This window comes from Megalobrama amblycephala, linkage group LG18 (genome assembly GCF_018812025.1).
Source record: "Megalobrama amblycephala isolate DHTTF-2021 linkage group LG18, ASM1881202v1, whole genome shotgun sequence".
NCBI lineage: Eukaryota > Metazoa > Chordata > Actinopteri > Cypriniformes > Xenocyprididae > Megalobrama > Megalobrama amblycephala.
In genome coordinates this window covers 21,089,487-21,116,026 of record NC_063061.1, presented here as the reverse complement: position 1 = coordinate 21,116,026, position 26,540 = coordinate 21,089,487, and the positions used below count along the sequence as shown (strand labels likewise).

Genomic DNA, 26,540 nt, shown 5'->3' with positions numbered 1-26,540 from the left:
ATTGCTTGGCCCTAATCCTCTTCTGTATCAGTGTCACATGATCCTTCAGAAATCATTATAATATGCTGATATGGTGATCAAGAAACATTTATTATTATCAATGTTGAAAACAAACAGTTTTTAAAAAAAAAAGGGATTCTTTGATGAATATGAAAATCAAAAGAACAGCATTTATTGTCACTTTTGATCAATTGAATGCCCTTGCTGAATAAAAGTATTAAACAAAATTTTAAACAGTTGTGTATATGAGGACTGTATCAACAGTATATTAACAGCAATCAGACCACACCAGTGCATGTTTTGGATCTCCAGCGCTCTTTGGGTGGTACCAAGCAGATTTATTCATGCCAGTGGACACGTACAGCAAGAAGGCACAGTGCTTATGACAAAACAGGCTTTTGTTCATTAGTATAGTAATCTTCCAGATTGTGAAGCAACTTGGGTTTCCAATGTGGCAGCACTGGTGATTTTTTTCCTCTGTTGATTACCTTGATAAAGTGCTTCAGTCACACAAAAGAAACAGGAAGTGAAAGGGCTTTCAGCCAAAACAAAGCTGCCCAACTCTCACCGGAGATCTGCTATGGAGAGAAGGACACTTGAGGTCTGTCCCAAAACCTACTGAACTGCCTTGCTCCCTACTGCTGTCTTCCTAATCATCATGGCACTTCATAAGGTAATTTAATTACTAATACTTTTCAGTATAGAATGAAAATAAATTTTTATAATCATCATTACTTTTTTCATTAGGTTTTGTAACAGAGCGATGACCACCATCCCAGGCTGCTTATCTCAGTATGGGCGTCCATATAACTTCATGACTGAAAAATGTTTCTAAACCACACCCAAAAAGAAAAAAAGCATGCTGTGTGGTCTCTCAACAGAGCGTAGAATAATGTAGCATTACCTCCAGGGTTCACTGAGCGGTTTTTCGGTTAGTTGGGAGTTCGGTTATGCTGGCTGAAGTCAGACGGGTTTTACTCACATCTATAAAAGAGGCGTTGATGTAGTCTGTGTTCTCCTCCCCTCGTTTTACAGGGATGATCACTCTGTTAAATTCATCTAGAAGAAATAGAAAAGGTTCAGAATCAAACACAGGAATGCACATACTGATAAATGGACACCTCAAATTTACTGTAAGACATTTTGGATAAAAGCAGCTGCCATAACAGCTGTATAAATGTATAATATTTAAAGTATAAACTAGGCAACTCTGTGTTTTTTTCCAGCAGAGAGCTTAATGTTTTAAAAGAAGTCTCTTATGCTCACTATGGCTGCATTTTATTGATCAGAAATACAGTAAAACATTGTGATTTGTCAATATCATTACCATTTAAAATAACTTTTTATTTGAATATATTTTAAAATGTAATTTATTCCTTTGATGACAAAGCCGAGTGTGATGATGCCCATATTACCCCAAGTATATAGAAGTATTAATTTCTAAATAAATAAATATTTATAATAAATGTTACTGACCCAAACTTATGAACAGTAGTGTATTTTTAAAGTTATTCTCCCAAATCACAGTCTGGTTATTAAACATGGATACACAACTCACATGGAATGATTTGCAAAACACGATTCTTCTTCATGTTGGCAGGCAGGTTCCCTGTTCTCATCTTGTCATTTTGGATTTTAATGGAGGTAAGTTTCTAAAAGAGAGAACAAGATATATAATAATAAATAAAACAGAAGAAAATAAGAAAACATTTCAATATGGTACCAGAACAATGTAATTTCTAAACATGCAAAACAAAAAAAAACAAAAAAAAAACTGTTTGTGCTACCTTAAACTCCGCCTCCAGGCCTCCACAGCCAGCTCCAGGTAAAGGAGCGTAGAGTTTAGACAGGTGAGACTCCAGAGACGTCACTTCTAACTCTGTGTCCCCGTACAGGTAGTGCTCTAGCAAAGCTTGGAATATAAACACATACTGCATCTGTAGGGAGAAAGGGAGGGTGGGAGATTAGTATTTCTTTAATATAACTTTATTAATGGGAAGGTTTTTTTTTTTAGCTCACATCAGTCTGGACCATAATATAACTTTATTAATGCGAAGGTTTTTTTTTTTTTTTTTAGCTTACATCAGTCTGGACCATCTGACAGCGCTGGGCTCTGATCCGTGTGACAAATCCGAAAACGTCGACCTTTCTCTCTGCCCCCATCATGTCCAGCATAGCGTCTATCACAATGAAGGTCCCCGTTCTGCCCACACCCGCACTGAGATGAACAGACGAGAATCAGTTATTTGACATTGGGTGCCTTTCATAAAAAAAATAAAAAAAAACACTGCTCACATACATTACCGTTCAAAAGTTTGGGGTCGATAAGATATTTAAATGTTTTTGTCTCTTTTGCTTACCAAGGCCACATTTATTCGATCATTGTATTGTAAAATATTATTACAATTTAGAACTAGATAAAAAAGTTTGTCGAGACAAACTTTAAGTTGGCTTGAAAAAGCCGGTCCAGAAAGTTTGAAGCAGTTTAAAAGTTTTCAGTTTGAAAGTTTCAGTTTTAGTTTAGTAATTTTGATAGAGTACTAGGGTGCTCTGTGTGGTTGCTAAGGTGTTGCTATGCGGTTGCTAGGGTACTCTGAGTGGTTGCTAAGATGTTGCTATGTGGTTGCTAGGGTACTCGGAATGGTTGCTAAGGTATTCTGGGTGGTTGCTATATTGTTGCTACGCGGTTACTAAGGTACTCGGGGTGGTCGCTAGGGTGTTGCTATGTGGTTGCTAGGGTACTCGGGGTGGTCGCTATGGTGTTGCTATGCGGTTGCTAGGGTACTCAGGGTGGTCGCTAAGGTGTTGCTATGCGGTTGCTAGGGTACTCGGGGTGGTTGATAGGGTGTTGCTAGATTTAGTTTGATAGATAGATTTAGTTTGATAGATTTAGAAAATCTAGAAAAGATATAGCACACTAAGTCAGAACAGTCTGAAGATCTCACCCGAGTTTGGAGTATGTAGAGTTAAAGCTCTAGGAGGAGTTAGAATTGGAAATTTTAGTCTCAGAAGAAAATAGCATAACAGTAAGTTGGCTTTTTCAAGCCAACTTAATGCCTGTTTTCTATTTTATTTTATTTTATTTTATTTTATTATCAATTGAATGTGTCCTTGCTGAATAAATGTATTAATTTCTTTCTAAAAAAAAACCTTACTGACCCCAAACTTTTGAATGGTAGTGTACTCTGCACAAAAGATAATGAAGCTCCTTACCTGCAGTGAACCACTATGGGTCCAGCATATTGTGGGTTGCAGGTCTTGACCTTTTTTAGGAACTTCAGCATGCCAATGGGAGTGAAAGGAACCCCGAAATCAGGCCAGCTGGTGAAGTGAAACTGTGTGACCAGCCTCTGGGGCTTCTTACCAGACACATCACCCACCTAAACACACAAACATGTCATCATTCACCAAACACACATCTCAACAACACTTCTTGTCATAACAGCCTTCTCTCTTCAGAGATTACAAGAATAGACCTTTTGAATCTTTTTGATATCTAGGGGGCACAGATATATGGGAGCTTTGTGAATTGGGGGAACTTATCTGTCCTACTGGATGATTTTAAAATAGAAACAGTAACACTGATAAAATAAATAAAATAAACAAACAAATAAATAAATGATAGATCAAATAAGAGCTTTAAACTATAAAGGTCCGGTTTCACAGACAGGACTTAGCCTAAGCCAGGATTAGGCCTTAGTTTAATTAAGGAATTTAAGTAGCTTTTATAAACTTTCACTAGAAAAACACATTACTGGTGTGCATCTTGAGACAAAACAATGACACTGACATATTTTAAGATCTGTCAGTGCAAGTTGCTTTTAGTTAAAACAGCTCAAACATGTATTTTAGTCTAGGACTAGCTTAAGCCTTGTCTGTGCAACTGTGGGTTAGTGTGTTTCTATTATGTTCTTAATTTTGAAGTGCTGAAAGTTTAAATTTGGCAGGATTTCTTAATTTTGAACTTTTGAACTAATTTTTTAAATTGTGCCTCTATAATACATCTATAAAACAATCAATCAAGGAATTCCGACACTGCACTTTTCTTATGGCATTTTGATATTCATGTGTACACTTTTATCACTGTCCTCAATACTGTCATTGCTGTCACTACCACCATGCCAAGCATATAGTCAAATACTCTGTTTTACCAATTCAGACTTAACTGACTGCTAGTAAAGTTGCTATGAGGGTGTTGATGAGTGTTGAGAGTTGATTCTTTCCAACTATGATGGAAAGAATCATGTATGCTTGCACATTCTGTCCTTTTCAGGGTCGCATCTTGTGATATCACATGCTCTTTTTGGTTTGTTTAGACGTCTTTGGTCTGTGTTGCAGTGATATTTCAGTTGAACCACACCAGAATTCCTTTGGAGGCGGACCGAGACTCCCTGAAATGGTGTCCGCTTGTTTGGTGAGCACCAGGGTTCAGATTGCAGCGTTCACACTTATTCAAATGAACCACACTAACAGAGCTATCGCACCAGAGTTCATTTTAATAGAACCAAACCTGCCAAGTGTGAACACCTCATAATACTTATACAATATTTTCTTTAAAATTTCTAAATGGTTAAAAAGTATATATATTTATTTATTTTATTTATTTAGTTTTTTTTTTTTTTTTAAATGACCAATCGTTTGCTAGATAATACGGAAGAGGATTAGGGCCAAGCAATAATAAAAAAATAAAACCATCCCGAGATTAAAGTTGTTAAATTTCGAGAAAAAACTCGTTAAATTTCGAGAAAAAAAGTCGAGATAAAATGTTGAGAATAAAGTCATTAAATTACGAGAAAAAAGTCGTTAAATTACGAGAACAAATTCGTTAAATTATGAGAGAAATGTTGTTAAATTTAGAGAAAAAAGTCGAGATAAAATGTGGAGAATAAAGTCGTTAAATTACGAGAAAAAAGACGTTAAATTTCGAGAAAAAAGTCGAGATAAAACGTTGAGAATAAAGTCATTAAATTCCGAGAAAAAAGTCGTTAAATTACGAGAACAAATTCGTTAAATTATGAGAAAAATGTTGTTAAATTTCGAGAAAAAAGTCGAGATAAAATGTTGAGAATAAAGTCGTTAAATTATGAGAAAAAAGACGTTAAATTTCGAGAAAAAAGTCGAGATAAAACGTTGAGAATAAAGTCATTAAATTACGAGAAAATAGTCGTTAAATTACGAGAACAAATTCGTTAAATTATGAGAAAAATGTCGTTAAATTTCGAGAAAAAAGTTGAGATAAAATGTTGAGAATAAACTCGTTAAATTACGAGAAAAAAGACGTTAAATTTCGAGAAAAAAGTCGAGATAAAACGTTGAGAATAAAGTCATTAAATTACGAGAAAATAATCGTTAAATTACGAGAACAAATTCGTAAAATTATGAGAAAAATGTCGTTAAATTTCGAGAAAAAAGTCGAGATAAAATGTTGAGAATAAACTCGTTAAATTACGAGAACAAATTTGTTAAATTATGAGAAAAAGGTCGAGATAAAACGTTGAGAATAAAGTCATTAAATTACGAGAAAATAGTCGTTAAATTACGAGAACAAATTCGTTAAATTATGAGAAAAATGTCGTTAAATTTCGAGAAAAAAGTCGAGATAAAATGTTGAGAATAAAGTCGTTAAATTACAAGAACAAATTTGTTAAATTATGAGAAAAATGACGTTAAGTTTCGAGAAAAAAGTCGAGATAAAATGTTGAGAATAAACTCGTTAAATTACGAGAAAAAAGATGTTAAATTTCGAGAAAAAAGCCGAGATAAAATGTTGAGAATAAACTCATTAAATTACAAGAAAAAAGTCGTTAAATTACGAGAACAAATTCGTTAAATTATGAGAAAAATGTCGTTAAATTTCGAGAAAAAGGTCGAGATAAAATGTTGAGAATAAACTCGTTAAATTATGAGAACAAATTCGTTAAATTACGAATTTGTTCTCATAATTTAACAACTTTTTTCTCGTAACTTAATGAGTTTATTCTCATAATTTAATGAGTTTATTCTCAACATTTTATCTCGACTTTTTTCTCGAAATTTAACAACTTTAATCTCGAGATGGTTTTATTTTTTTATTATTGCTTGGCCCTAATCCTCTTCCGTAAGATAAGACCCTTATTCCTCGTCTGGGATCATGTAGAGCCCTTTGAAGCTGCAATTAAACTGTAATTTGGACGTTCAACCTGTTGTACACCGGTCAAGTTCTCTATATGGAGAAAAATCCTGGAATGTTTTCCTCAAAAACCTTCATTTCTTTTCAACATAAACATCTTGGATGACATGGGGGTGAGTAAATTATCACAAAATTTTAATTCTGAAGTGAACTAATCCTTTAAGACTGTTGGTGTATTTTGATACAAGAGGTAGCTAGCAGTTCTTTTAATTGGCTAAGAGAATATTTATCATCCAATTCCAATACTTAAAAAAAAAATCAACCAATTAATCAGCCTGTCCGATATATCGGTAATGATTGCAAACCTTGCAGGGAAACTTCTAAGCATCCTACCTGCTGAATGCAGAACTTGCGGATGGTATAGTCAACCAGAACCATCATGTCCTCCACCGACACGCGGATATTTCCGTAGGTCCAGCATCCCTGGTCTGGCCAGTACTGAGCACATTTACACTGCGGATATGAAGCACATTATATCATAATCATCATCATCACTGCGGTGATTGTACATCTTTATTAATGGCCATCTTCCTCAAAGTTGCACTCTAAATCCATTATGTGAGACCGCGATAAGAGCTGAGGCTGTAAAATCAAAGATCAGCTTACACCTCTTTGACACTACATCTAATAGATTACTTGTGGCATTTACCTCTTTCCTCTCTTTCAAATTGGTTACCATGACAATGGTGGCAGTGTTCTGTTCCCAGATCATCCTCCAGAAGTCATTGACCGTTTCCTCTTTTGGTCCTGCAATAAGAAATCTTTAGTTTAGCTTTTTGTTGATTAATAATTATAAAAAAATATATGTGTCAAGTATTTGGATATTTATGAAAGTCATTAAAGCCATTTTTACCTTGTGCAGCAATGAATTTGTTTTTCTCCTGATATCCCTGAAAAGAAAAACAGTGTGAAAAACTGGCATGTTTCTTATTAAAGGGTTCTGTCATCAATTACTTACCATCATGTCGTTACAAACCCGTAAGACCTTTGTTCATCTTCAGAACACAAATTAAGATATTTTTGATGAAATCCAAGAGGTTTTTTTTTTAATCCTCCATAGACAGCAATTTAATTATCATTGTCAAGGCCCAGAAAGGTACTAAAGACATCGTTAAAATACTCCATGTGACTAAAGTGGTTCAACCTTAGTTTTATGAAGCAACAAGAATACTTTTTGTGCGCAAAAACAAAATAAAAATAACGACTATAATGAGCCAGCTTTCGGACATAAACATGGAAGCGCTGCACTGTGTTTACTACGTCAACTGCATAGAAGACTGACATGGAAGAGAATAGATTGTTGAATAAAGTTGTTATTTTTGTTTTGTTTTTGCACACAAAAAGTATTCTCGTCATTTCATAACATTAAGGTTGAACCACTATAACCACATGGACCATTTTAACAATGTCTTTAGTACCCTTCTGGGCCTTGACAGTGGTAATTAAATTGCTGTCTATGGAGGCGTCAGAAACCTCTCATATTTCATCAAAAATATCTTAATTTGTGTTCCAAAGATGAACGAAGGTCTTACGGTTTTGAAACGACACGAGGGCGAGTAATTAATGACAGAATTTTCATTTTTGGGTGAACTAACCCTTTAAGGATTTAAGCATGCATGCTCATTTCCCCTTTTTTTTACATTTAGATAACCTTTTATCTAACACTCACTTAATCTTTTAAAACACTAATAACTTAAAAATAGTGTTAATTGTAATCTTCAGCAAATCTCAAAATGAAAATCCATTCTTCATACTGTACATTATAATGTTATTGTTAACCAAAACTAAAATGATTAAAATGGTTTTCAGTAACTTAAATAAAGTGTAAAATAAAATAAAATATAAATATTAGATTAAAAATATAAACTTAAATTTAAATGCCTTGGCAACTAAATGAAATAAGTTTAGGTCAAAGTACTAAAATTACTAAAACTGAAATAAAAATACATTGAAGCTAAAAAAAAAAAAAAAACCACTAATAAAAATGACATTGTAACGAGCAACTAAAAATGAAATAAGAATAAGAATAATATAAAAATTAAAGATATATAATATTAATAAATACTATAACAGTATATAAATAATACTATAAAAAAGGCCTAAATTTACTTGTAGCATTTAAAACAACGATTTTATGTTTAGGGATTTTATTTATTTAGACAAAATAGTATCAAGTTTTAAAATCTGTAGTAACATGAAAATACTTGTCGGCTAGAATTTTAGTAACAGTGCGCTACTTCTCAAGACTAGTTCTTCGGGTCTTACATTTATGTAGGAAGCGTTGATGTAGTCTGAGTCAGGAACACCCTCCAGAGAGGTCAAATGCACCCTAGAATGATCATCTGAGAAAAAAATTTGGAAAGACAAAGAAAAAAGACAAATACATTAGGAAAGGAGTATAATAATAAGGCTCATAGCATTAATGTTTCTATTAAAGCCATTTTCACATTAGGAACTCCTTTGCAGGCCTTGTAACTCTGGTAAAAGCATGCTTTATCAGCTCTGGTTTGGAGATAAGTTGTGGGAAAGCCTTACAGGGCAGGATGTTGACATATCTGTTCTTCTCCTTATTCTCCTCCTTTGAGGCAGCATCACATGAGGCTTGAATGGGACATACAGGCAACGCCTGCAGAAAAAAAGAAACCAATCCTACAGTTCAACTAGGCTGAAAGCATTGACAGGGACCATATACACCAACGGCACAAATGTATCTGCCTAAGTGCGCTCTTTTTGAGGAAATTTTATGTATTTAAGATGGCATTTGCGTCAATCCAAAGATGGTGAAATTTCCAATCGGGACAATTTGTGAATCAGACCACTATGATTGCGTGTTTGTTTGTGCACCTACGTTGAATTCTTCCCGGAAGAGTTTATTGTCATCGGCCATTCTGCGGTTCATCTCCTCCTCAAGCTTGTCGACGGGAAGGGGCGGGTACTTCCTGTTGGTGCTAGGAGAGCGAGCCAATAGCGGCACACTCTGAAGTTCTGAGACAGTACAAGGAAAAGAAGCGTAAGGAGCGGAAAAGTAACATGAAGAGGAGAAAGAAATATAAATATATATATTAAAGACAAAAAACGAAAAGTTTTTTTTTTTTGAATGAAATATTTTAAGAATGACTTGCAATTTGTCCTTTATCCATGTTGTGTACAGGACAACCAACAGGGGGCAACACAGTACAATTCAAGGTAAAATGTGCTTCACAAATCACTCAGTCAAGAGGTAAAATAAAAAATGACACTAGTAGTGCTTCCAACTTATAAACAAAACAACGTCCTTTACTGTTAAACTTAATGTGTTCGCTACTTTAAAAGACAAACGTTTCCAAGAACAGTCACAGAAAGACACAAGTACGCTCTCTTATTCCTACCTGTGTCGTCAGCTCTGCCATTGGTCAGGCGGAAGGAATTGGAGTGGCTCCCTGCCTGCTTGTACTTCTTAAACCTGCCACAACGAAGCGGAACAAAAAGCCAATCATTACCATGGTAACTGGACAATTCAGCCCCGTGGCCCCCCGCTGGCATTGTGGGTTTCCTAATGAATGGAGCTTTCTGAATGCTTTTTCTCATCTGTTCTATTACGATTGTGCATGTGTGTGCTGGTTCTTCTATGCTGTAACTGCTTGTAACTTTGTTTTTATGTAGTTTTTTGAGCTGAAATCTAGGCTATGTGCACTTTTGTACTGCATGAACATTTGAAAGTTTCTGAATACTGGGACTTACCTGAGCATGTACAGGACGATGATGATAAAGACAATGACCAGCAGAGAGGACAGGGCAACCATAACCGCTATGATCGCCGTGTCATCTGAGTTAAGAGGACAAAATGAGTTGTTGAATTGCAGTTACAAATATGAAACAGTTTTAAAAACATTAGCCCAAGGCCACCTAAAAATAAAAATGACTAATATTAAAGGAGTACTTCACCCAAAAATTAAAATTCTGTCATCATTTACTCACCCTCAAGTTGTTCCAAACCTGTATGTTAAGCTTTCTTCTGCTGAATACAAAAGAAGATATTTTGAAGAATGTGGGTAACCAAACAGCTGATGGGACCACATTGACTTCCATAGTATGGAAAAACAAATAGTAAGGAAGTCAGTGGCTACCGTTCAGCAGAAGAAAGAAATTCATACAGGTTTGGAACAACTTGAAGGTGAATTGGGCATTTTCACACATATGGATCATTTGTTTTGTTTCGAAACAGGGACTAAATTTGTTTAGCATTTTCTTCTGGGTTCGATTTGCTTTCACAAGGCAACATTTCAAATTTTCTCTCAGCGTCATCCATCAAAATGATTGAAAAGTTAGCTCCATGAGCTTATTGTGGCTTTATCTGTAACCGTCGAGACACGCAAACACTATACGAATGTAGCCGTCATTCCTGCTGTTAAATTATATACTACATTCGTATTAATAAATTCAAACGCATTCTCTCTGGATCTCTCAGCGCTGTCTAGTAGGTTAACCGTGTCGAGACCATATACGAATGTTATAATGCAGGTAGAGCTGAAATAAAGGCTTCGTCAGGACAGCATTCTTGCACAGAGAAGTGCAATTACACAACATTTTAAGATGAAGAGGCGCTCTTTGGTTTTTAACTAGGGTAACTAATGTGCTCACTCACAGACTCAGACACTACTGCTTTTTATATAACACCATGCTTTCACATCTCAAGCGAACCGCTCCAGAGTTCATTTGAAAGCGTACCGAGACTCGTACAAAGTCTCGATACGCTTGTTTGATCTGCTTTTGGTGCGCACCCAAGTGTGATTGCTGTATTCACACCTGCCCAAACGACAACGAACTAGTGCGATTCAACTGAACTAAATGAGGCAGGTGTGAAAGCACCCTTAACGATGACAGAATTTTTCATTTTTGCGTGAACTATCCCTTAAATACTAAGTATTTTAATGTGTCCTTGTTACGTTACATGTATTTACTATAGTAATAACCATAAATTAGGCATAATTACATGCTACTAAACCTAAACCAAACCCTAATCCTACCCTAAACCTATAGTAAGTACATGTACTTAATTAATATTACTCAGTACTTATAAATGTATAATTACATGGTAATAGGGACACACTAAAATAAAGTGTAACCCTAAGTACATTTTAGTAATTATATTAATACACTACCTATCAAAATTTTGGGGTCAGTAACATTTAAAAAAAAAAAAAAAGAAATTAATACTTTTATTCACCAAGGATGCATTAAATTAATCAAAAATGACTTACATTTATAATGTTACAAAATATTTCAAATAAATGCAGTTATTTTGACATTTCTATTCATCAAAGAATCTTGGAAAGATAAGAATGATTTCCACAAAAATATTAAGCAGCAAATCAACATATTAGAATGATTTCTGAAGGATCATGTGACAATGAAGACTGGAGTAATGATGCTGAAAATTCAGCTTTGCCATTACAGGAATAAATTACATTTAAAAAATACATTACAATGGAAAACAATAATAATATTTCAGAATATTACTGTAGCCTTGGTGAGCATAAGATACTTCTTTTAAAAACATTAAAAAAGGTACTTTAATATGGTACAAAAGTATATAACAAGGTATATTAATAGTAATATGATTGTTTATTTCTAATTATTTTAGTTAATGTTATGTAAAATATGTTGTATTATATTTTCTTTATTTTTATCATATTAAAAAATAAGATATTTTGTGTGTGAATGTTTTATTTACCATCTTAAAATTTAATTGTGTGACATAATTTACACTCTGCTCCTTAAGATACAGGTAATAGCTATTTAAAAACCCATTTCGGTTGACCACTAGTCGATTGCGTCCGAACTTTTGACTGGTAGTGTATAAGCAATTCCAAACAGGTTGTGTAGTAGATGGTTACTAATAAACTATAGAAAAAGCTTCATTCTGCAAGCAAATATTAGTGAAAAGTAAAATGGTTAACAGAAACCTACCTTGCCCTTCATCACCTTTATTACATGAGAAAAACAGAGAGAGAGAGAGAGAGAGAGAAAACACAACAGCAACAGATTAAATAATGACAGAAAACACTGAAAAGAGTTCTTAACAAATAGTTCTAAGAGTTCTAACAGATCAATTTCCTTTCAAATTAACAAAAATGCAAATGATACCTGGAGGCTTGCTGATGTCAACTGTGGTAACATCCGTAAACTGAGTGTCTGTCTCAGGCTCTGAAGAGGACTGAGTGGGTGTCAGATCAGGTATAGGGGTCTCTGCTGTAGTCAAAACTGTAGTCTTGAGATCTCCGGTGGTGAGGGACGGGGACGCAGCAGATGGGGTTGAGGGGGCAGGTGGTGCCTTGGTGGGGACGAGCACGGTTGGAGGGGGGACTACAGGAGGGGCTGTGGGAATCTCTGGGTTCACCACGCCCTCAGAGTCATTGGATCTTGTTGTTGCAACAAGTTCAGGGGACGGTGCCACAGATGGGGTGGCGGATGGGGGCGCCTGCGTGACTATGATGGAGGGTGACGTGGGAGGAGGGTCTGTAGGTTTGGTGGTCAGGACTGCACCTGAGACAGAGAGAGATTTTAAAGCCTTAAAAACAGATGCAATAAAATATATATTCATATAACAGACTTTCATAGACCATTAATGCTAAGTTGTATGGTACCGTTAAAAAGTTTGAGGTTAATAAGATTTTATTTTGAAGAAATTCTATCAGTTCTATCAATCAAAGAATACTGAAAATACAAATGTATCATGGTTTCCAGTGTTGGGGGTAATAGATTACAAGTAAATTGAGTTACGTAATCAGATTACTTTTTCAAGTAACTAGTAAAGTAACACATTACTTTTTCAATTTACAACAAAATATCCAAGTTACTTTTTCACATCTATTGACTGACAGCTCTCCTGTCTCCATGTTGAGAGAAATAAAGTGCAGAGGTGTTGTGTGCGAAACACATGATGGTTATTGTAGTTCTAGACTAAACGAAAACATGCATTTACTTATCTCACTTGCACGAAAACATTCAGTATTCCTCAAAATGAATAAAAACAGTGAAATGCAATCTCAGAATTTTAGGCAAACCTATAATAATTAACTATATTAAATTATACAAATATACTTAATGGATTTAATCTCACTTTATTAACCAATGTCTTTGTTGCTGACCTTCAATGATCCAATTCAACCAGACTAATAAGCAAAAATTACTTTAGATTAGATTTAGAAATAAGAGTTTTGAACTTCCTTCTCCTGTATCCTATTCTTCTTTAATCCAGAATGGCAGCACAGCTGAAAGGTTTGTTTGAGCTGCGCCCTCTACTGTACAGGTGCAAATATGCACTTCCTTCATCCTGAGGCTTATTCATTTCACTTTTGGTGTGAAAGTGTCTGAACATTTGCCAAAAATAGATTTTTTTTGGTGTTATTATAAAACAAACATGTAAGCCCAGCCCAGCCCAGCCCAGGTGAAAAAAGTAATGCAAAAGTAATGTAACACATTACTTTTCATAAAAAGTAACTAAGTAACGCAATTAGTTACTTTTTTAGGTAGTAATGCAATATTGTAATGAATTACTTTTAAAAGTAACTTTCCCCAACATTGATGTTTCAACATAAATATTAAGGAAAACAACATTGTGATAATAAATGTTTCTTGAGAACATATTAGAATGAATTCTGAAAGATCATGTGACACTGAAGACTGGATGATAAAATAAAAAATAAAACATAAAATAGCTATTTTAAACAGTAATAAAATGATAATATTACTGTTTTTTGATTAAATACATGCCACCTTGGTGAGCATAATGAACTTTGCAAAAACCTTAAAAATCCTATCAAACCCAAACCTTTGAACAATATTGCATGTCCAACAGAAGTTTGGGATCTCAGTGCTAACACTGAACTTTGAGTATCTCACAAAACAAAGTTAGGTGTGTGAGAAAGTCCTCTATCCTCAAGGCAATTCCTGAGTAATTTTCTGGGCCTCAACTTTGTGTTGTTGATTGATGGATTGCAAAAGTTCAACTTTGTGTACTTTAAAGAAGACGTGTATGTAACTTCCTATATCAATAACTGATATGAATATTCCAGATTAAATTCAATTTATTTCAATTTAATAAGCTGTCATAATAGCTTACAGAAAGATTTAACTCACACCAAAGCTTTTGTGTGTCAAAAAAGTGCCTTACCTGAAGGGTCAGGGAGTGTCTGGGCCGTGCTGAGGGCCACAAAGGCCACAAGGAGTAGCAGGAGCAGGGGATACACACCCATACTGCCCTGAAATGGAGTAGACACAAAAGCCAAAAGCAATCTATGACATGTTTTAGTCTTATAAATGAGCAATACTTCACAATTTCTCATATTAATGGCAGTATAGAGACGTATTGGCAGGGATCGCCCCCACTGGGAATTGTTGCATTTGTCAAATTAATTGTTAAAGCTTACAAGCTGTTCTGATGGAGGTGGAGTTAAGAGACTTACCTGAAGAAACGAAACCTGCATCACTCACTCATTCGCACAATGATCTCCTGTAGAAGACAGAAAGAAAAGCAGAATTTATTGTTAAAACTCAGCAACAACATTATTTGCATCTAGAATATCATACATTTAATCACATCTTTCACAAAGGAATGTCATTGAGGAAAGATGATGCAATTGTTTTAATTAAATGTTTTAACATTTAATTTGTAAAATAAAAGACATTAAGATAAGACACAATTATAATTAATTACTTTTTTTAAGTATCAAATTTGATATTGGATAGTGAAATTTGACTAGTATTGGTATCAACAACTGATTTTTATTATTGTGATAAACCTACTTCCATAAATAAAATTAAAATGTCATTCATAATGTGTGCACAGCCTCTGTATTGAGACAGAAAATGAGTCAATGCTCTCAGATTAACTCAACAAGCAGAGATTTGAAGCTCATGCCATCAATGTGACACGTTCTGATTAGATTTGGTTTTTACACTTATGAAAAAAAACAAACACTCTCTTTCTCAAAACAAATAAAATTAAACAAATTACTGAAACGGATTCATCATGGCAATTTGGAAAAACCTAAAAAGGAATATCCAGCGCCCTCACTTTTACAGCTCTACACATGATCCAGGCAAATGTGGCACACATGGCCATGTATCTAGATGATAGCAACAAATACTAGACAGAAAACATCCAAGTGTCTATTCATCCAGCAGATTGCCTGCGGATTTGGTCCGAGGGGATTACGCTCTTAGTTGTGAGATGGTTTGATGTGAGGAGTGAAAATATAATCACAGCATCTGAAGCCAAGAGCCTGAGGGTAGCAGGCTGACCGCTAACCCGTGCTGTAATCTCAGTGGTGTCTCACTGACTAAACTGTGATAATCCTAGTGCCAATCTAAAGGGTCAGACCCTGAAATAATCCAGCCCGTCTGCCACTCATCAAGCAAGAGCATCCATGGTACTGCTGCTCCTCAGATGGGCCAATCAGCTTCCACTGGCCTCTTAGCAACGCCTGACATCCAAACATCAGCAGACCCTGCCCAGTAATCCTCCAAGAGATTTCGATGGATCACCAAGAGTCAGTTTGAGCTGCTTACATGAAAATTAATAACTAAACCACAATTCTTTAAATGAAATTGCGGTGACATTACATAAAGAAACCTTTCTTATGGGAATAGCTCACCCAAAAAATGAAAATTGTGTTATTTGCTCACCCTCATGCTGTTCGAAACTCTTACAGGGCTCAACAATAAGAGTTCTGTCTGCCGGCCGAGTGGGGTCAGTAGTTCAGATTTGTATTTGCCCTGCCAACATTGTCACTGGCCCCAGGACAAAAACAATTATGCATATTATACAGTATTTGTCAGTAAATATGTCTAATTCATATTTAATAAATACTTATAATTACATGTTTTCATTTAATAAAGCATTTGATCCTTGCTATCATATTTTTCCTACTCATTTGTGGTGCTTGCAATTAGGGATACACCAATATGAAAATTCTGGGCTGAAACAGAAAATTCTGGATGCATTTGGCTGAAAACTGAAATTGAAAATTCTTTTTAAAAATGATTTATTTATTATTTTAATTTGCTTTTTTTTGTATAATTGTATTGAAATTAGACTTTTTAATGAAATTAAACAATTTTAATGATACTGAATTTAAAAAATACAATAAAATAAAATAACCACACTTTTATTGAAAGTAACATGCTAAAATTGGACAGAAAATATATTAATGATAGAGCTGCATGATTCTGGATAAATTGAGATTCACGATTTTTTTTTTTTTTGGTTCAAATAGAGATTACACATCTCACAATTCTGAACAGACAACTAAAAAAAAAAAAAAAAACCCCCCATAATTTACTGGAGGTTCTGACAAATTGTATATTTGCAGTTTAATTCATTTCAATGAACTATTTAAAAACATTGGTTTGAATTAATGATTCAGTGACTCGTATACGTCACTTGTTTCATTATTGGATGAATCAGCGTTTTTTGAGAGAATCTCTTGAATGAATTATTCAATGACAAATACATTTTTAACAGTCACTTGTTGCCACCTACTGGTGTAATGATGTTGATACAATCTAGGGCTGTCAAACGATTAATCGCGATTAATCGCGATTAATCGCATACAAAATAAAAGTTTGAGTTTGCCTAATATATATGTGAGTACTGTGTGTAATTATTATGTATATATAAATACAAACACATACATGTATATTTGAGAAATGTTTACAAGTATATGTATTCATTTATATTTTTATATAATTTATATTATATATTAAAGGTCCCGTTTTCCGTGTTTTTTTGAAGCTTTGATTGTGTTTATAGTGTGCAATATAACATGTGTTCATGTTTCGCGTGTAAAAAAACACAGTATTTTTCACATAATTTACTTATCTGTATACCGCTGTTTCCACTGTCATAAAAACGGGCTGATGACTTCCTTGTTCTATGAAGTCCCTCCTTCAGAAATACGTAACGAGTTCTGATTGTGCCAGCGGTTCCTGTGTTGTGATTCGACAGTTCTGAGCGCTCCTTGCCCGGAAAGGTCATGCCTCTTACCATAACGTGGAGATGTACGCGCTCAGTGTTATTGTAAACATGTCTTTAATTTTACCCTATCAATTTGAGCCGGAATCAGACCCGGTGATTGGACTGCGGGATGAAAATAACAGCGTTTCGACGACATGACGACAAACACACTCTACAAACGCAACTCTTGTGTATTCCTGTGGGCGGAGGTTAGTCAAAAAACTGTTTTAGTGACGTCATTAAAGGAAGTAGAGGGATGTAGTCCAAACTGGCCGTTAGATGTAGGCGACTTCTGTTAAATAAAATATCTCGCTTGGCATTGAACTTTGAGCTTTAAAATTTTACAGATTGTATTTATACTCTAACAACAACATTACACACTAACTAAAATTTGAAACATGGGATCACGAAGAACGGGACCTTTAATAAAAATTATTTTGTTCATAAATAAGATATTTCTCTTAACTATATACATTAATTTGGTTGTATTTATATATACATACTAATTACACACAGTACTCACACATATATTAGGCAAACTCAAACTTTTATTTTGTATGCGATTAATCACGATTAATCATTTGACAGCTCTAATACAATCATTATTTGAAGTGCCAAGGCATACGAGTGGTGGCATACATTTTCGGCTCATTTTTTCGGACGTTTTGTCTTTTTCAGCAAAAAAACAAAAATGACATTTTTGGCCAATAATTTCAGGCGGCCGAAATTTCGGTGCATCCTTCCTTGCTACACTATTAGTATTGATCTTAGTACTAGTATTATTAAGGGTATGTTTACATGACAACAATGTACAAAAAGTGGAATAGTTTTTCCTTTGCGTTTTTTTGCGTACAGACAACAATGTTGTCAAAACAATCCCCGTTCACTAGGGATGGGCGATATGGCCTAAAAAAATTATCGCGATAATTTCAGGTATTTATTGCGATAACGATACCAATGACGATAATATATACATATCAATTTGACAGACAGTAAAAAATCTATCATAATCAATTATTACCCGTCATTTTAATTTTTATATTATAATGATAAGACATTTGATAGCTTCTGATTTCGTACACATTTTCATTTTTATTCATGAACTTGCAGGATAAGTTGATAGGCTTTCATCTTGATAGGCTTTTCATTTTGATCTCGCTTTCATCTTGAACAGCTTCATCCTTTCCTCTTTGCAGAACGAAATACATGAAAATATGTTGAAAGACACAGTAGCTTACCGAAATCGTCAGTGTTGCAAGCATTTTCACTTAACATTAACGTTATGTTAACTTGTACCTCAGAATTCGTTTGATAGTCAGCAAGAAAAATAACAAAACGAACCATTTAAAACAAAACGAACTAGATTAGAAACTGATTTATGTAAGTATAAGTATCACAACTTTATTATTATAAAATATACCTAAACCGAGTGCTTGCCTGTGTGGTGAATCATTTTATTCTGGAGACTGAACTCGCGCTTTGCTGCCACACTGGAGCGCACTCGCCACCTACTGGACAGGGGTGGGAATTACATTTACAAGCTACATACTACATCAGCCTCAGTAATCTGTCAAAATGACGGACGGCCTTCATATTTTTTTCCGTCATTGCTAAAAAAAAAAAAACCGTTAACGCGAACTCTGATATATATAAATATATATATATATTTCACACGACCGCGGTGGCGCGGTTGTCATGCCGACCGTAAGAGCCCTAATTGTATCAAAAAGTAACAATCCCAACTATGTCTTCAGATAGTTAACAAAATATAGCTGTGACGCAGCTCTCCGTGTACGCGCTTCGGATGAGTACACACAAATCTCCTCACAGTGCGCGCGAGTTCTCTTTTGCGTCTTACAGTTGAATGTTTAAAGTGGCAAGGTTTAAATGGGTTTAGTTTAAACACAGATAGCAGCGTGAGATGTTCAGGTCTCACCTGCACTCGCGCGCTATCAACACCCGGGTGATGACGGCGTGAATGACATACGGCTCACTCACTGAACATTTGTTTATAGTGATTATTATAGTTTGCTCCGCATCTGATTTTCTATAACCAAACCAGTTCCAAATTGTGGCGGTAGCTCCTCGCTTAACAACAAACTGCTCCTCAGCCTCACATCTTTTTAGTCGTGCTTGTTTTAACTCCGTGCGTGAACAGTGAATCGGTCTCGCACGAAACTACGTCAACAACTAGACTTATCGTAATTATCGAGAGGAGACAAATTTTTATCATGAGGAGAATTTTCAACGGTATTTATCGCAAACGATAATATCGCCCATCCCTACCGTTCACACGGATTCACGAAAATAACTAAAAACACTGTATTATGCTGCCAGGCCAGTAGTCGGCGATGTCACTTTGTAAAGAAACACTACGCACCTATCAACTGTCACACGTAATACGTATGACATCACAGTTTTCACAAATTTGTGTTTTTGTTGTTTAAACGGAAATGATTTCAAAAGTTTGCATTTTTAGGCCCCAAAAACGCTGTTATGTAAATAAAAAGGCCAAAAGCATAAAAAAAGTTTTCCATTTTTATTTGAAAAGGTGTGTGTAAACGGCCCCTAAGTTTTGTTGTATAACTTGTGCCACATGTTTGATACCTCAAGTGGCTTGTTAAGGATGAGTGCGCTTTTACTTTAAGTCAGGGTTGTCCAGTCCTGCTCCTAAGGGATTATAATTACAAATCTCACCCAACTAACTATAAAATGGCAAAGAAATTCCATAAACTTGCACCGTTTAGGGTCGGTAAGATTTTTAAATGTTTGGAAAGAAATCTCTTTATTTAATTAAAAAAATACAGTAAAATTGTTAAATATTATTACAATTCAAAATAACCATTTCCTATTTTAAAATTTTTATATATAATAAAAAATACAAGCAGAATTTTCAGCAGCCGTTTCTCCAGTCTTCAGTGTCACATGATCCTTCAGAAATCATTCTAATATGCAACCACACAGCAACACCCCGGCAACCACTCATAATGTGATAGCATCGTGTCAGCGAGTTTTCCCAAACAGTGTCTTTATTTGTTGGATATTGTTTCAGTTCGTCATGCTGCCTTAGCTCATTTTGAGCTATGAATGGCTACATGTAAATCTGTGTCCCTCCAGTGTTAATTCGGATGGAAATTCTCAGTTAGGTAACGCAAACAGCTGACCATTTCCATACAAAGAAGATACACTCACAGTAACATCCATCTCTGACAATTTAATCAAATCAGCCTCGCCACAACGCCCGTTATTCTACTGCCAACCACACGAATTCTAGAAGCTCGTTGTCAAATATAATTTGTTTAAAGGCTGAGCATGCACATGGTTGAGCATTCTTCAGGTGGAGGGCAAATCTGAAACGATTCAAGCCGTTTTTGGCTGAGCCTGCAGAAATCCTTCAGATGGGAGGGACAGATGGTCTTGTCTCTCCTCTCTCGCTCTATACATTAATCGTCAGTCTCTATCTGTTCCCATCTCTCTTTCTGGAGTTGGCAGGAAAGCCGTAAACCCAAGAGAGCACATTGCTTCCTTCCTTCCTTCCTTCCTTCCTTAGCCGTCTGTCTGATTGCCTGCCAGATCTGTCATTCAGCCCAAAAGGCGCCACACCCTCACCTAACTAACACATCACGGAAAGCAAAACAGTCTTTAGGAAATGTGCCAAGCTATTGCATAATTTTACTTTTAGTCAAATCAGTCAAATACGCATATGCAAGCTGCCCATCCGCTTGTTTCAGGACTGATGAGTCAGGCCTGATCATCATCTAAGCGAATTACAGAGGAAATGGCGCACCTCTAATAGATGACACCCATAATAGGGGTTTTCCTCTGAGATCTGACATCATTTATTTTTAAGTGCACAAATGGCCCGTCTCCAGCTCCACCAAGAGGCTTGTTCCTAAAGGACAAGCCTGCAGCAGTCTCACGTTCTCCAGGCAAACCAAAACACAGACTTGGGCGTGTGCAAAATATCTACATCCGATAGGGAGAGTTACATCTCAATTGCATTAGATCGCACCTCGGAGTGAAAGAGAGGTTTCATAACATGAGAAAAGCACTACCGCAGAGGTTGCACATTCCTCTCTTGCACAAATTGTTCCTGTTACAAAGTTGCACCTGATTTAAGTTGAGATAACGTTTACAGTTCTTCTTGTTGTTGTTAAAGCAACAGTTTTCACAGAAATTAAAATGGTTATTTACTCACACCATCATGACATGTCTTGAACAGATTCTCAGAGATTCTACTTTGTGTTACACGGAAGAAAAGAAACCATACAGGTTTGAACAACATGATCGTTTTAAGATAAAGGTGCTGTACATTCTGCATACGAAACAATGTTCTGTGAATCAACTTATAATACCGTTGTAAAGTTTGGAGTAGGTAAGATTTTTTAATCTTTTTGGAAAAAAAAATAAAAAAAAAAAAAAAAAAAAAAAATATATATATATATATATATATATATATATATATATATATATATATATATATATATATATATATTTCAGCATCATTACTCCAGTCTTCAGAAATCATTCTAATCTGATTTGCTGCTCAAGAAATATTTCTTATTATTATTATTAATGTTGAAAACAGTTGCGCTGCTTAATATTTTGTGGAAACCGTGATGCATTTTGGTTCAGGATTCTTTAATAAATAAGTTAAAAAAGAACTAAATATATTTCATGTAGAAATCTTTGTAAGAATGTCTTAACAGTAACTTTTGATCAATTTAATGCATTCCTGCTGAATAAAACTATACATTTCTTCAAAAAAAATATCTTACTGACCCTAAACATTTGAACACTAGTGTACATTACATTTCAGGTATACATTTAAACACGTTAAGGATTCCTTGGGAATTGAACCCATGACCATGGCATTACCAGTGCTATGGTTTACTGTTTGAGCAGCAAGATTTCATCCTACATTTGAAATGAGGAAGGAAAAAACTAGGGCTGCCGGCAACTAAAGTTTTTTTCTAGTCAACTAGTGGTTGCTCATTTAAAGGGTTAGTTCACCCAAAAATGAAAATTCTGTCATTTATTACTCACCCTCATGCCGTTCCACACCCGTAAGACCTTTGTTAATCTTCGGAAAACAAATTAAGATATTTTAGTTGAAATCCGATGGCTCTGTGAGGCCTCCATAGGGAGCAATGACACTTCCTCTATTAAGATCCATAAAGGTACTAAAAACACATCTAAATCAGTTCATGGGAGTACAGTGTTTCAATATTAATATTATAAAGCTACAAGAATATTTTTGGTGTGCCAAAAAAACAAAATAATGACTTATATAGTGATGGCCGATTTCACAACACTGCTTCAGGAAGCTTCGTAGCACAAATGAATCAGTGTATCGAATCAGCTGTTTGGAGTGCCAAAGTCACGTGATTTCAGCAGTTTGGGGTTTGACACGCGATCTGAATAATGATTCGACACGCTGATTCATTTGTGCTACGAAGCTTCCTGAAGCAGTGTTGTGAAATCGGCCATCACTATATAAGTCATTATTTTGTTTTTTTGGCGCACCAAAAATATTCTTGTAGCTTTATAATATTAATATTGAGCCACTGTACTCACATGAACTGATTTAGATGTGTTTTTAGTACCTTTATGTATCTTGAGAGAGGAAGTGTCATTGCTCCCTATGGAAGCCTCACAGAGCCATCGGATTTCAACTAAAATATCTTAATTTGTGTTCTGAAGATTAACGAAGGTCTTACGGGTGTGGAACGGCATGAGGGTGAGTAATAAATGACAGAATTTTCATTTTTGGGTGAACTAACCCTTTAAGCCACTAGTCAACTAATCGTGTGTTATTATATATATATATATATATATATATATATATATATATAATGTAAAATAAATTAATAACACACGATTAAGGATTAAGCCTCTTCTCGTCGTCGACTAACGTTTAGACGACCATTAAGGGGCAGGTCTACAAAAAGCACTGCAAAATGCATTGCAAAGTGATAGGTAAATTAAATCTGAACGTATATACGTAGATAAATTCTGTGCAGTTCAAATCTCTTCACGTATACCTCGAATCATTCAGCTTGTTGAGTATAGGTGTGATATTACTTTTCAAACCAATTAGGAATATGATTTTCAACTGGTGGATGATAAAACATCCTATAAAGTTGATTGAATGAAGGACCAGAGGTACATTTAAAGACAAGAATAGACACTCTTCTGACTTGGGCTATTAATAACTACCTAAGCTAGCTAGCACACAGAACACCTTAGTAAAATGATAACCCATTATTGCATGTGCAGTTACTCTTGGTCTTGAAATGCCCAAAAATGATGACTGTGATTAATTGTTCAAACCCTAAACACATATCAGAGGAGTCAAGCTTTAAATAAAGCTAAACTAACTAACACATACTACTACTGCTCTCTTTATCAGTCTAACTCTCAAGCCTGAGGGCATCTCATAAGAAAATGCACTAGTAGTCATAAGACTGCCATGTTCCTCTTTTCTACATCCTTTACAGCAAAGCAAAACTGCCACAGTACACCTATTTTATGAATTACCAACCTGTGAACAGGTGGAGTGTGCTTTATGTATGCCTTTAGAAACCACAAATTTAAGAAAATATGAGCAGCAAAGAAAAAGTCAAAGCACTCTTTATACACTGCAGTTGAGTACGGGTCAGAGAAACTGGTCCTACATCAATCTGGGCCCTATGATGACTGTTTCACTTTTCCCAAATTCCATTTTAATGGTTTAATTACATTTTTAGAATGGATCTAATTTATCAAATTATTTTTTAAAACCACTTTAACAATAGTAAGGCCCTTTGAAATATATATATATATATATATATATATATATATATATATATATATATATATATATATATATATATATATTTCTTTTTTTTCAGAAATTCTGTGTTGCCTGTTTAAATTTTGGTAATCAAATAAAGGCATAAAACATTCATTTAAATAACCTTTAAAAATGTGATCAAAGATGCACCAATGTTCTGGCAAACAATGTGAAAAATTTAAAGAAAACTTCACACTATTTTTATTTCTAAGTTTTAATTATTTTATTATTACTACTACTACTACTTTGAAAAGTTCTAAGTATTATTCTACTAGTAATATATATCACAATTTATTAAAGTTAAACTTTATTTAGCTTTTATTTTGATGGGCTGTCGTTATCATGAAGACCTTTGAGTTTCTGTATGTACATTATATGATTTTTTTTTTTTTAAATAAAATGGTGAAATGATTGTGAAGTCAACTTTAGAATGCACTTTACTTGGGTTGAAGTTACTTATGTCATGTATGCTTGAGTATGTACAGGAGATAAAACCACGCCACTCATTCACACAGAGACACACAGACTTCATGTTTAAATAGTCTTTTTGCACTTTAACATTCACAGACACTAGTACATATTACAATTTAAGTGTACAGCCCTGCTTTTCATTTATTCATCCAAAATCTGCCAAAATCTATGACATTCTGTGATAAACTGTAAATTCCATTTTGTGATTCCGTCCATGTTTTCTGCATTTAAATTACATTTAAAATTAGTCAAAGCTACAGAAATGTATCTTCAAATTTACAAGTAAAGCTTCATATTATGATGTAAAATTGTGTTTATTATTACACTTTTCACAGACTAATCTACTTAGTTGCCTTGTACTCATTCTATAACATTTTGTCTGATAATCTCAGATTCTCATTTTTTCCCCCATTGTGCTTACATCTGTTTTCCTTAAAATTAAAATTTCCCTTCATCCTCCATGTTGTGTGTTAGCTGGGGTTGCCTAATCATGCCTATGGCTGTTATAAATAATTTTGGGAAATAAAGTTTAACAATGTATTACTTTTTAACTGTTCTGACTGTTCTCGACCTGCCTGATGTAATATTCTGGCCAATGTGGCCCCCGACCCCAAATGAGCTCCCCACCCCTGCCCTGATCAATACAATGCCCACTGAGGTAGCAGAGAATGCTGCAATGGAGTTCCTTTCAGCAGCCAGAGAGCATTTTCTACGGAGAGATAATGGGTATCTGTCCCCATTCACAGTTTATTAATACGCTGCTCTGCACCCTGGAGGAGTGTGCAGTGTGACAGGAATAATCTCAATGCCCCTCTTCATCTCCCTCAAACTGGGACAGCCTAGCGGACAGGCAAGATGACACTGCATCCGCCGCTGTCACGAGAAGAAAACTCTGATGGTGTTTCATAACACACATATCCCACCATTCCTGCAACTTCCTGTGCACCGCTTCCAGCAGCTCAAGATCAAATGATTTACTCAAGTTACCTGATTGCAAAATAGCAAAGGGAGAATTTTCATTCTCTAGTAAACACACACCAAAAAATGCTGATCTCAAGAAAGACAAAAGAGACTCTCAGCTCAGATGAAGACAATTGACCGTGTTTGCTACTATTCCACATAGTTCATTAAAATTTGACCTGTGTGAGCTTCTATTATTTCTATATTTCACAGTATTATCATTTTTACTGTATTTTCAATCAAATAAAATGCAGCCTTTGTGGGCATAAGAGAATTATTTCAAAAACATAAAAATATATATTTTTAAACTTGATCGAAAATATAGTGTATACCACTTCAGATTATATTACAATAATTTACGTGTTTAAAGGGGTCCTATAATGCCCCTTTTACAAGATGTAATATAAGTCTCTGGTGTCCCCAGAAAGTGTCTGTGAAGTTTCAGCTCAAAATACAAACAGATCATTTATTATAGCTTGTCAAATTTGCCCCTATTTGGGTGTGAGCAAAAACAAGCTGTTTTTGTTTGTGTCCCTTTAAATGCAAATGAGCTGCTGCACACTGCCCCCTTTCCAGAAGAGGGTGGAGCTTTAACAGCTTGCGCTTCAGTTGCTCAACAACAACAAAGCTGGAGAATGTCACGCAGCCAAAATGACGACTGTCAGTAACGGTGTCAGACCGGAGTCAGACACTGATGGAGAGACTTTACAGCGAAGTTACAACTGTTAGAATGTATCTGGACGTTTCTGAATGGTTAGTGGATACATTTACTGTATGTAGTTGCTGTGGAGTTGATTCAACTCATTGACTAGCACGAGCATCTTTTGTGCAAATCCAACGTTGAACTGACCCTCGTTTGTGAAGCCGTCAACAACTTTTACTCTTCTCTACAGCAGCCCAACATGGCCTCACCCACTTTGTTGCATATTCCCAGGGGCAGGTTTACACTGCGTTCCAAATTATTATGCAAGAGACAAATCAGTAATATTTCTGTACAATAAACATTCAGATTTTAGTTTTTCCAAGAAAATGTTTGTTTGTTTATTTATCCATGTCTTTTTAGATAACTGGTATCAATCTCAGACAAAATAATTTGCCAGATCTAT

At 35.2% G+C, this 26,540-nt stretch overlaps 1 protein-coding gene across 1 annotated transcript in view; it reads right to left on the bottom strand.

The window, feature by feature from the left end:
* Positions 1-26,540, bottom strand: part of ptpra (protein tyrosine phosphatase receptor type A) — a 44,330-nt gene that overhangs the window by 11,097 nt on the left and 6,693 nt on the right. Inside the window, exons 2-18 of the mRNA XM_048165288.1 lie at positions 14,617-14,663; positions 14,325-14,412; positions 12,296-12,694; positions 12,119-12,133; positions 9,890-9,974; positions 9,538-9,611; positions 9,018-9,154; positions 8,705-8,795; positions 8,435-8,511; positions 7,023-7,059; positions 6,819-6,916; positions 6,503-6,622; positions 3,214-3,380; positions 2,083-2,218; positions 1,788-1,937; positions 1,559-1,652; positions 983-1,059 (exon numbers count right to left, since the gene is read on the bottom strand). Of these exons, the coding sequence (XP_048021245.1) occupies positions 983-1,059; positions 1,559-1,652; positions 1,788-1,937; positions 2,083-2,218; positions 3,214-3,380; positions 6,503-6,622; positions 6,819-6,916; positions 7,023-7,059; positions 8,435-8,511; positions 8,705-8,795; positions 9,018-9,154; positions 9,538-9,611; positions 9,890-9,974; positions 12,119-12,133; positions 12,296-12,694; positions 14,325-14,412; positions 14,617-14,637 (1,866 nt within the window). The 5' untranslated portion in view covers positions 14,638-14,663. The remainder of the gene's footprint in view (positions 1-982; positions 1,060-1,558; positions 1,653-1,787; positions 1,938-2,082; positions 2,219-3,213; positions 3,381-6,502; positions 6,623-6,818; positions 6,917-7,022; positions 7,060-8,434; positions 8,512-8,704; positions 8,796-9,017; positions 9,155-9,537; positions 9,612-9,889; positions 9,975-12,118; positions 12,134-12,295; positions 12,695-14,324; positions 14,413-14,616; positions 14,664-26,540) is intronic.